This window comes from Rhinoraja longicauda, chromosome 23 (assembly GCF_053455715.1).
Source record: "Rhinoraja longicauda isolate Sanriku21f chromosome 23, sRhiLon1.1, whole genome shotgun sequence".
In the NCBI taxonomy this organism is placed as follows: domain Eukaryota; kingdom Metazoa; phylum Chordata; class Chondrichthyes; order Rajiformes; family Arhynchobatidae; genus Rhinoraja; species Rhinoraja longicauda.
Genome location: NC_135975.1, coordinates 38,056,163 through 38,068,312, shown reverse-complemented (window position 1 = coordinate 38,068,312; position 12,150 = coordinate 38,056,163). Strand labels below are relative to the sequence as shown.

The following is a 12,150-nucleotide window of genomic DNA, read 5'->3' as shown; positions in this document are numbered from 1 at the left end:
TCGTTCCGTTGCATAGTCTTGGTGGTGCCAAATTTCTCATTAAAATGATCGGAGATCCCTTTTTCAACTCCAATTTGTGTGGTGGTAATCCAGAGATCTCTATTGAATCGAGGAATTCTGTTGGGAAATGAGTAGCATTAGTCCCCTCAGTCACAGCATTGAAAGAAAGGTATTTCTTCATGATTCCTGGGAAGTGTCTGATACATCTAGAATTGATGCTCCGCATAATATCATTCAGCGGAACCAAGATACAATTGTTGGAGAATAATTCGGCAGAATTGTCGAAGGTGGGATATATAAATCAATGCAATCCTCCAGTGATCTTTCTGATAGAATCATGTCTTGTGGGATTTCAATCTCATCGTCTTCAGTTTTCGAAATCCTGTCTTCTCCAACATTCAGCAAAAATTGAGAATAGTCGTCTTCTCCATCTCTCAATCGCATATTCCTCTTCAAGTTGAACATGGTGAAAGTCCTCCACAAGTAGGATTTCTTGATACATGAATTTTCAATATCAGCATCATTTCCCCTTTTCACAACAGGAAGGAGTTGTCGAAAATCACCACAACAAACGGTAATAATACCGCCAAAAGGCTCATCCTTGGTGCATATATCTCGAAGAGTTCTATCCATGGCTTCGAAGCTCTCCCTCCTAATCATCTGACACTCATCCCAAACAATCAGTCTCACTTGCCTGATCAATTGTGCCGTGTAGGAATTCTTCTCAATGTTGCACATTGTATTCTCGCTCACTTCGATGGGTATCTTGAATCTAGAATGTGCAGTTCTTCCACCAGGCATCAATGTAGCTGCTATCCCAGAGCATGCTACAGCAAAAGCAACATCACCTTTACCTCTAACTTTGGAGAGGATCAAATTTGTGAGAAATGTCTTTCCCGTTCCTGCTGGGGAATCAATGAAAATCATTGAAGGAACATTCCTATCCACGCAGCCCCACACATGGTCATACACGACTCTTTACTCAGCATTCAGCATCGGCTCCTTCTCTGCAACAAACTGCTGTTGTTCAGGCATACTATACTGCAACTCATGCAGCAATTCTGGATTGTCAACAATGTTCATCCTTCCATTTATGGGTTCTGTCAAATGAAAATATCCCAGGGTCTTGTTGTAATTCGCAAGCTTGTCTGGATAGAAATGAGAAAATGTAAGGGTAAAAAGACCCTAATGGGAGTTATCTATAGACCCCCAAACAGTAGCCTCGACATAGGGTGCAAGTTGAATCAGGAGATAAAATTGGCGTGTCAAAAATGTAATGCTACGGTGGTTATGGGAGATTGCAACATGCAGGTAGACTGGGAAAATCAGGTTGGAAATGGACCCCAGGAAAGAGAGTTTGTAGAGTGCCTTCGAGATGGATTCTTAGAACAGCTTGTACTGGAGCCTACCAGGGAGAAGGCAATTCTGGATTTAGTGTTGTGTAGTGATCCTGATCTGATAAGGGGACTAGAGGTAAAAGGAGCCATTAGGAGGCAGTGATCACAACATGATAAGTTTTACTCTGCAAATGGAAAGGCAGAAGGGGAAATCAAAAGTGTCGGTATTACAGTATAGCAAAGGGGATTACAGAGGCATGAGGCAGGAGCTGGCCAAAATTGACTGGAAGGAAGCCCTAGCAGGGAAGACGGTAGAACAGCAATGGCAGGTATTCCTGGGAATAATGCAGAGGTTGCAGGATCAATTTATTCCAAAGAGGTGGAAAGACTCTAAGGGGAGTAAGAGACACCTGTGGCTGACAAGGGAAGTCAGGGACAGCATAAAAATTAAGGAGAGGAAGTATAACCTAGCAAAGAAGAGTGGGAAGACAGAGGATTGGTACTCTTTTAAAGAGCAACAAAAGTTAACTAAAAAGGCAATACGGGGAGAAAAGATGAGGTACGAGGGTAAACTAGCCAATAATATAAAGGAGGATAGCAAAAGTTTTTTTAGATACGTGAAGAGGAAAAAAATAGTTAAGGCAAATGTGGGTCCCTTGAAGACAGAAGCAGGGGAATTTATTATGGGGAACAAAGAAATGGCAGACGAGTTAAACCGTTACTTTGGATCTGTCTTCACTGAGGAAGATACACACAATCTCCCAAATGTTCTAGGGGCCGGAGAACCTAGGGTGATGGAGGAACTGAAGGAAATCCACATTAGGCAGGAAATGGTTTTGGGTAGACTGATGGGACTGAAGGCTGATAAATCCCAAGGGCCTGATGGTCTGCATCCCAGGGTACTTAAGGAGGTGGCTCTAGAAATAGTGGAAGCATTGGAGATCATTTTTCAATGTTCTATAGATTCAGGATCAGTTCCTGTGGATTGGAGGATAGCAAATGTTATCCCACTTTTTAAGAAAGGAGGGAGAGAGAAAACGGGTAATTATAGACCAATTAGTCTGACATCAGTGGTGGGGAAGATGCTGGAGTCAATTATAAAAGACGAAATTGCGGAGCATTTGGATAGCAGTAACAGGATCATTCCGAGTCAGCATGGATTTACGAAGGGGAAATCATGCTTGACAAATCTACTGGAATTTTTTGAGGATGTAACTAGGAAAATTGACAGGGGAGAGTCAGTGGATGTGGTGTACCTCGACTTTCAGAAAGCCTTCGACAAGGTCCCACATAGGAGATTAGTGGGCAAAATTAGGGCACATGGTATTGGGGGTAGGGTACTGACATGGATAGAAAATTGTTTGACAGACAGAAAGCAAAGAGTGGGGATAAATGGGTCCCTTTCGGAATGGCAGGCAGTGACCAGTGGGGTACCGCAAGGTTCGGTGCTGGGACCCCAGCTATTTACGATATACATTAATGACTTAGACGAAGGGATTAAAAGTACCATTAGCAAATTTGCAGATGATACTAAGCTGGGGGGTAGTGTGAATTGTGAGGAAGATGCAATAAGGCTGCAGGGTGACTTGGACAGGTTGTGTGAGTGGGCGGATACATGGCAGATGCAGTTTAATGTAAAGAAGTGTGAGGTTATTCACTTTGGAAGTAAGAATAGAAAGGCAGATTATTATCTGAATGGTGTCAAGTCAGGAGGAGGGGGAGTTCAACGAGATCTGGGTGTCCTAGTGCATCAGTCAATGAAAGGAAGCATGCAGGTACAGCAGGCAGTGAAGAAAGCCAATGGAATGTTGGCCTTCGTAACAAGAGGAGTTGAGTATAGGAGCAAAGAGGTCCTTCTGCAGTTGTACCGGGCCCTGGTGAGACCGCACCTGGAGTACTGTGTGCAGTTTTGGTCTCCAAATTTGAGGAAGGATATTCTTGCTATGGAGGGCGTGCAGCGTAGGTTCACTAGGTTAATTCCCGGAATGGCGGGACTGTCGTATGTTGAAAGGCTGGAGCGATTGGGCTTGTATACACTGGAATTTAGAAGGATGAGGGGGGGATCTTATTGAAACATATAAGATAATTAGGGGATTGGACACATTAGAGGCAGGAAACATGTTCCCAATGTTGGGGAGTCCAGAACAAGGGGACACAGTTTAAGAATAAGGGGTAGGCCATTTAGAACGGAGATGAGGAAGAACTTTTTCAGTCAGAGAGTGGTGAAGGTGTGGAATTCTCTGCCTCAGAAGGCATTGGAGGCCAGTTCGTTGGATGCTTTCAAGAGGGAGCTGGATAGAGCTCTTAAGGATAGCGGAGTGAGGGGGTATGGGGAGAAGGCATGAACGGGGTACTGATTGAGAGTGATCAGCCATGATCGCATTGAATGGCGGTGCTGGCTCGAAGGGCTGAATGTCCTACTCCTGCACCTATTGTCTATTGTCTATTGAATATACAACAGAGCTTGATCATGATGCTTCTCATCAATCATGATATTTCGATGACTGTTTCGTGTCGATTCTTGTTCAAGGAAATTCTGAGACATTGAATTCTTGAAGCGATCCCATAGTTGTCGAGGATTGTTGACCTCATCGTTCATCAGCAAAACAAGAAACAAATCTCTTATTGCACCAGGAAGTTTTGTCCTCTCAACATCTTCCATCGTCTGTCTCCAATGGTCATCATCTTGCACCAAACCTCTTTCTCTGCAGACGTCTTTGAATGAAGAAAGAATATGTCCACCATGTGTCCTTAATGAATCAAAGGACACTGGCCCCTTTACGTGATGGAGAAGCAGTCTCAAGTAGTACAGATCACCACATCTTGGGGAAACTGTATATACTCGTCCCAGAACGTTGACTTCAAAAAAACCTGGAAAAACCTCCACTATCTTTCCAACTTTCCTTCTTTGCCATTTCTTATTGTTCCATGTATAAAATTGGGGTACATCAGCGTAATACAAAGTCCTTGCAAATTGATCTTGAGAACACAATTCCATGAATGCAGTTAAAGTTGTTCTCGCGAAATCCTCATTTCTCACCCGCTGAACAGCATTGACTGTGATAATGACTCGTTGTTCTTGTGGTAGATGTACCTGGAGTCGTATGACAGGAGGGTGTCTCTCATGAGTTGGAAATCCAAGGATTGATCCCACTGCTTCTGATGGACCAATGTATCTTCCAGTCAAGTACTGTATAATCTCGTCATCCCTGTTAACTCCAAAAACTGCTTGATCACTCCCCTTCAAGGTGTACTTGACGTATTCGACCGACTTTACAGAGGAGCATATCTCAACATGCATGTGACATTGGAACAACTTCAAGAGTTGAGCATTATAGGGCACCACCCATTCAGAAGTAATAGGTCGATCCCGGCGTCCTTCTTGATGTCCTTGAAATCCTCCCATATCCATAGATCTTCGCCTGTACATAGGATATGAATCATCGCCACACCTTGTGCTCTCAATAAATGGCTTCCGGAAGCTCTTACTGCATCTTCCATTCTTCCAACATGCAGAGGTGTGTTTGCAGTACGGTCCATGAATCATGTGCTTTAGTACCAATCCTTGTAGCTCGGGATCTACCAGCGGGTCTGGTATTTCAGCTTGCACAAATCTGTCAACATCTCGTGGTCGTGGCTTATTCGCTTCGTCAAGCCACAGCAGACAGTGCAAATGAGGCAGTCCTCTCTTCTGATATTCCAGAGTCTAAACAAAAGCTATACAATTTCCAGAGAGGCCATCTGGTCCAGTAAGGCACTTGATGAAGAGTTTTCTTTTCAGATCGAAGACCCTTGCAATCAAGTCTGGTCTATCACACGGCTGCTGATTCAGAAAGACGCACCGTCGGTTCCCGCTCCACTTCGGATTGCAAGTCATCGTAATGAAAAACGAAGCATTGCCATACTTCCGAACATACATCATGACGTCCTGGCATCGTTCCATCATGTATCTCGGTCCACCGACAAATGTTGAGGAGAGGATTATGCGCTTTCCAATGTTATCCAAATCATCATTATCATTTAATGCATCCGTCAGGCCTCTGTAAGTTGTTGATCTCAACGATGGTTGATTTACCCTAATATAATTGAACCTATCACTTTCAATCTTAGCTGCCATGTCGACGACATATTGTTGAAAGAGTCGTCCTCCTCTCAAAAAGTTGGTTAAATTCATTATCACGATTAATGATCCTATAGGCATAATATCTCATCGCTGTCAATTTCTTGCTGGCACTCATTTCAAGTTGGTGATGCCATCCATCATCTCCAAGCGGAAAGAAAAGGACATATTGAAGACTGTCATATGACCTATGAGACTCTGAAATGATTTGCAGACGTCCTCCTCTTTCTTTCAAGACAATGTGCCGTGACGTTGTCCCAGGTTCATCATTGTTTGGTATTACGACAGCAACTTCGTTGGCAATTTGTGTGTTAAATCGCCTTTCATGTTCACAGGCTGGCCGACGATCTGGATCAATGACGATTGATGCCTCTGGCAAATCTCTAATTCTATCCTTGGCAATGTTAAGTGAATTAATGTAAGGGTTATTTAATCTTATCAATTGTTCAAGAATCTCAACAATTTCCCTTTGAATGCCAGCATCTTGCAATATACCCATTCGCAATTGAATGCTATCTTGGGGGTCCATGAAATAGATCTGCAAGAATTGACTTGGCTGGTCTAGCTCAGGCATCAACGGACCAAGGTAATGATGAATCTGCCCTTGAATGATGACTGAAGGACTCTATCCAGGCCTTGGTGGCAGCACTTCCTTGGCACCGAATGACGTCATTTGAAAGAGGCAGTTGTATTGTCGAATATTCTTTCTGAACTCGTTAGCTTGCGGTGTGTCAGTAGTGTACAATCTCGTCAATTCAGCAGGTAGTTGGCGGAGAGGAGCAATGTTGACTTTGCCCTTCATGCAGCAAAAGTTTGTGGTTTCTCCAGAGAAACGGTACGCTCGACACTGAGGGCAAATCTTCGTCATGTCACCAACATCAGCATAAAGATTTCTCCTTGCGAGTTGTGCATTTCGTCTTGTTGTATCTCTATCTCTGAACCGCTGTTCAGCCAGCCTTCTATTTTCTTCACCTGCCGTCTCTTCATCCCTTCTGCTTTGCGCTCTTTCACGGAGATCCTTTCGACGTTCAGTTCTCACTTGTTGCGTCTCTTCATCCCTTCTGCTTTGCGCTCTTTCACGGAGATCCTCTCGACGTTCATTTCTCACTTGTTGCGTCTCCTCATTCCTTCTGTCTAGTGCTCTTTTACGGAGATCCTCTCGACGTTCAGTTCTCACTTGTTGCAATAGACAATAGACAATAGACAATAGGTGCAGGAGTAGGCCATTCGGCCCTTCGAGCCAGCACCGCCATTCAATGTGATCATGGCTCATTATTCTCAATCAGTACCCCGTTCCAGCTTTCTCCCCATACCCCCTGACTCCGCTATACTTAAGAGCTCTATCTAGCTATCTCTTGAATGTATTCAGGGAATTGACCTCCACTGCCCTCTGAGGCAGAGAATTCCACAGATTCACAACTCTCTGACTAAAAAAGTTTTTTCTCATCTCTGTTCTAAATAGCCTATCCCTTATTGTTAAACTGTGGCCCCTGGTTCTGGACTCTCCCAACATTGGGAACATGTTTCCTGCCTCTAACATGTCCAACCCCTTAATAATCTTATACGTTTCGATAAGATCCCCTCTCATCCTTCTAAATTCCAGTGTATACAAACCTAGTCGCTCCAGTCTTTCAACATAGGACAGTCCCGCCATTTCGGGAATTAACCTAGTAAACCTACGCTCCACGCCCTCAATAGCACGAATATCCTTCCTCAAATTTGGAGAACAAAGCTGCACACAGTACTCCAGGTGCGGTCTCACTAGGGCCCTGTACAAATGCAGAAGGACCTCTTTGCTCCTATACTCAACTCCTCTTGTTATGAATGCCAACATTCCATTGGCTTTCTTCACTGCCTGCTGCACCTGCATGCTTCCTTTCAGTGACTGATGCACTAAGACACCCAGATCACGTTGTACGTCCCCTTTTCCTAACTTGTCACCATTCAAATAATAATCTGCCTTCCGATTCTTACCACCAAATTGGATAACCTCACACTTATCCACATTAAACTGCATCTGCCATGCATCCGCCCACTCACACAACCTGTCCAAGTCACCCTGCAACCTCATAGCATCTTCCTCACAGTTCACACTGCCACCTAGCTTTGTATCATCGGCAAATTTGCTAATGGTACTTTTAATCCCTTCATCCAAGTCATTGATGTATATTGTAAATAGCTGCGGTCCCAACGCCGAGCCTTGCGGTACCCCACTAGTCACTGCCTGCCATTCTGAAAGGGACCCATTTATCCCCACTGCTTTCTGTCTGACAACCAACCTTCTATCCATGTCAGTACCCTACCTCCAATACCATGTGCTCTAATTTTGCCACCAATCTCCTATGTGGGACCTTGTCGAAGGCTTTCTGAAAGTCGAGGTACACCACATTCACCGGCTCTCCCCTGTCAATTTTCCTAGTTACATCCTCAAAAGATTCCAGTAGATTATCAGGCACGATTTCCCCTTCGTAAATCCATGCTGACTCGGAACGATCCCGTTACTGCGATCCAAATGCTCCGCAATTTCGTCTTTTATAATTGACTCCAGCATCTTCCCCACCACTGATGTCAGACTAACTGGTCTATAATTTCCCGTTTTCTCTCTCCCTCCTTTCTTGAAAAGTGGAATAACATTAGCTACCCTCCAATCCACAGGAACTGACCCGGAATCTATAGAACATTGGAAAACATTACTGATGCGTCCACAATTTCTAGAGCCACCTCCTTAAGCACCCTGGGATGCAAACCATCAGGCCCTGGGGATTTATCAGCCTTGAGTCCCATTAGTCTACCCAAAACATTTTCCTGCCTAATGTGGATTTCCTCCAGTTCCTCTGTCACCCTAGGATCTCTGGCCACTAGAACATCTGGGAGATTGTTTGTATCCTCCTCAGTGAAGACAGATCCAAAGTACCGGTTCAACTCTTCTGCCTGCGTCTCTTCACCCCTTCTGCTTTGCGCTCTTTCACGGAGATCCTCTCTACATTCAGTTCTCTCTTGTTGCGTCTCCTCATTCCTTCTGTCTAGTGCTCTTTTACGGAGATCCTCTCGACGTTCAGTTCTCACTTGTTGCGTTTCTTCACCCCTTCTGCTTTGCGCCCTTTCTCGTCAATCCTCTATACGTTCAGTTCTCTCTTGTTGCGTCTCTTCATCCCTTCTGCTTTGCGCTCTTTCTCGGAGATGCTCTCTACGTTCAGTTCTCTCTTGTTGCGTCTCTGCATTCCTTCTGTCTTGTGCTTGTTTCGGTCATGCTCTCGCTTGTTGTTTCTCTTTATCCCTTCTTTCTTGTGCTCTTTCTCGGAGATATTGGAGTCGTTGAGCTCTTTTTTTGTTGCGTCTCTTTATCCCTTCTGTCTTGCGCTCTTTCTCGGAGATATTGGAGACGTTGAGCTCTTTCAGGTTGCTTCTCTTTATCCCTTCTGTCTCGCGCTGTTTCTCGGAAATATTGGAGACGTGCACGTCGTTTGCTCCCTCCTCTTGGCATGATGTTAAAAAGAGTACACATAAACACAATCTCAGTTATTAATGAACGGAAGAACTTGATGAAAATGGAAGACAATTAAAGTTATGAAGTATTAGATGAAAATTAAAAATTAAAAATTAATAAACACAATCTGTGTGATTAATTTATAAACTGCCAAACATAATTTGAGTTATTAATGAACATGGAGATCGCTTTTTGGAATGAAATAAATATCAATGAAAATTGCGTCTTTAAAAGAACCAAAAGACAATCTCAGTTATTAAAAAGCACATAAGTATTAGATTAAAACGGAAAAGCAATGTAAAGCAACAGTGAACACGGAAGTATTAGATGAAAATTGAGTTCTTTTTAAATGTATAAACTCCTCAAGAGAATTTAAGTTAGATCAAATGGAGATCAGGCAATGTCAGTTATCAATTAAGACACAAGTATCAGATCAAAATGGAGGTCTTTTTTCGGGAATGAAAACAATGTTAATCAAAATGTCTTTTTTTCTTTAAAATAAACTAAACACAATTTAAGTCAGTATTGAAAGCAAAAGTATCAAATCAAAATGGATCCTTTTGAAACTTTCAATTAAATTCGCGTTGCTTTTTTGAAAGAACCTGAAAACAATTTCAGTCACCACTTCAATGAAAAGCGATTAGATTAAAATGGTCTTTTTCAAAAAATGAAATTAAACCCAATGAAATTAAATCGCTCTTTTCCTTTAATAAAGCGTTTTTTGTTCAAAATGAAATTAAACTTATCTATAGAGCAGTAGCTTTTTTAAGAAATAAAATCAAACTTAATGAAAATCACATTCCTCATTTAAAATAAATGTCTTTGTCTTGAAATTAAACTCATGTGAATCAAATGTTTTTTGTTAAAAAGAAAGTAAACGTATCTATGAAATCTCTGTTTTTTATCGGTTTTTTAAAATAAAATTAAAATGAAGCGGGAGAGGCGAACGCGACCACACTTCCCGGCGGCGGGGTTGAGGGCGTGCGAGGGGAACGGGAGAGCAGCAGCAGAGCTCTCGTCACCCCACACGCTCATTGGCAGGCGCTCCCATCAGTCAGGCGGGCGTCGCACCCCCCCCAACCAGCGGGAGAGGCGACGGCGACTACACCGACTACACCTCCCGGCGGGAAGCGCTGCCCGACTTGAGGAATGTCATGCAGCGACGGGCGACGGTGGACGGGTGGAGCGCATTGCGACTACACTGACTACACCTCCCGGCGGGCAGCGTTGACCGCCATGAGGAATGTCATGCAGCGACTGGCGACGGTGGACGGGTGGAGCGCATTAGTTAAAGGTCCGCGGGGGTGTGGGGGGAGCGCATTAGTTAAAGGTCGGGGGCGCGTTAATTAAAGGTTGGGGGGGGCATTGGTTAAAGGTGGGGGGGGCGCATTAGTTAGTCGGGGGGAGCGTAATAGTTAAAGGTCGGGGAGCGCATTGGTTAAAGTTCCGGGGGGGGGCGCATTGGTTAAAGGTCGGGGGGGGGCATTGGTTAAAGCTCCGGGGGGGGGTGCGCATTGGTTAAAGCTCCGGGGGGGGGAGCGCGTTGGTTAAAGGTGGGGGGGAGCGCATTGGATAAAGGTCGGGGGGCGGCGCGCATTGGTTAAAGGTGTGGGGGGAGCGCATTAGTTAAAGGTCGGGGGGAGCGCATTAGTTAAAGGTTGGGGGGAGCCAGATCATCTCGTGAAGACGTGCGTGTGCCATTGTGTGTGCCATTGTGACGTCACGTGCTGAATACCGGGGGGTGAGGGCGAGCTCATCTCACTGGGGCATTGTGACGTCACACGCTGAAGACCTTGAAGTAATCAATTAGAAATAAAATGTTTTACCTTTAAAACCTCGGTAACTTAAAAAATTATACGACAAAATTAAATGAAAATATATTTTTCACACCAGCGGGAGAGTGGTGATTAAGGCGTTGTAAAAATTGTAGCGCCACAGTTTACCGTTTAGGCGAAATCACATTGTGACATACATACAGATTTATATACGAATATATATATATATATATATATATATATAATATATATATATATATATATATATATATATATATATATATATATATACTATATATGTATATATGTATACAAGGTCAAAAGATTGTTCCCGATGTTGGGGAAGTCCAGAACAAAGGATCACCGTTTAATGATAAGGGGGAAAGTCTTTTAGGACCGAGATGAGAACGGTTTTTTTCACACAGAGAGTGGTGAATCTGTGGAATTCTCTGCCACAGAGTTTAGTTGAGGCCAGTTCATTGGCTATATTTAAGTGGGAGTTAGATGTGGCCCTTGTGGCTAAAGGATCAGGGGGTATGGAGAAAAGGCAGGTACAGGATACTGAGTTGGATGATCAGCCATGATCATATTGAATGGCGGTGCAGGCTCGAAGGGCCGAATGGCCTACTCCTGCTCCTATATTCTATGTTTCACTCTGGTGTCGTGCTCCTCCAGGGGGGGGGGCGCAATTAAAGGCAGTACAGGGAAGGGGGGGGTGTGACCGAGGAGCCTTGCACCACCCAAAGCCTCTCCTGTATTGGTGTAGCACCCTCAACCCCCTACCCAATCCCCATTATCCCCCACCTCCCTACCCCCAACTGTCACATATTTCATGCCCCCACTTTTCCCCTTCTCCCCCACCCCACTCTCTCATCCCCCCACCACCACCCCCCTCCTACCCCCCACCCCTGATGTCCCCTTCTCCCCACCCCTAATCCCCACCCCACCCTGCCCTCCACCCCTGTCCCACTCTCCCTCCCACCCCCACTCGCACTCTCCTCCACCCCCATTCCCCACCACCCCCCTTTCCACCACTCTCTCCTCCCCCCACCCCCCTCATTCTCTCCTCCCCCAGCCTCACTCTCACTCCCCACTTTCCCCCAATCTCTCCTCCCCCACCCCCCCATTCCTCAACTCTCTCCTCCGCAGCCACACTCTCACTCTCCCCGACCCTCTCTCCACCCCTCCACCCCTCCTCACCCACCCCCCCTCCCACCCCTACCGTCCCCTCCATCCACTCGCCGCCTCACCCGCATTCTCACTGTCCCCAACCCCACTGTCCCTTCCCCCTACCCCCAATCTCGTCCCCACCACCACCACCCCCCTTCCCTCCCACCCTCCCTCTTCCCCCACCACAAACCCCTCCCCTGCTGTTCCCTCCCCAGTCCCACTTTCCCCTCCAACCCCCACTCTCTGCTCCTCCCGACCTCC

At 45.2% G+C, this 12,150-nt stretch overlaps 2 protein-coding genes across 2 annotated transcripts; both read right to left on the bottom strand.

Annotated features, from left to right (window-relative positions):
• Positions 1-234: 234 nt before the first annotated feature.
• Positions 235-927, bottom strand: LOC144605051 (ATP-dependent DNA helicase Pif1-like). The gene has a single exon (XM_078420093.1). The coding sequence runs from the start codon at positions 925-927 to the stop codon at positions 235-237; it is 693 nt and encodes a 230-aa protein (XP_078276219.1).
• A 3,032-nt stretch (positions 928-3,959) lies between these two features.
• Positions 3,960-5,454, bottom strand: LOC144605050 (uncharacterized). Its single transcript, XM_078420092.1, has 3 exons — positions 5,134-5,454; positions 4,492-5,043; positions 3,960-4,052 (listed from the first exon to the last, which is right to left on the bottom strand). Exons 1-3 carry the CDS (start codon positions 5,452-5,454, stop codon positions 3,960-3,962), a joined length of 966 nt encoding a protein of 321 aa, XP_078276218.1.
• Between the last annotated feature and the right edge of the window lie 6,696 nt (positions 5,455-12,150).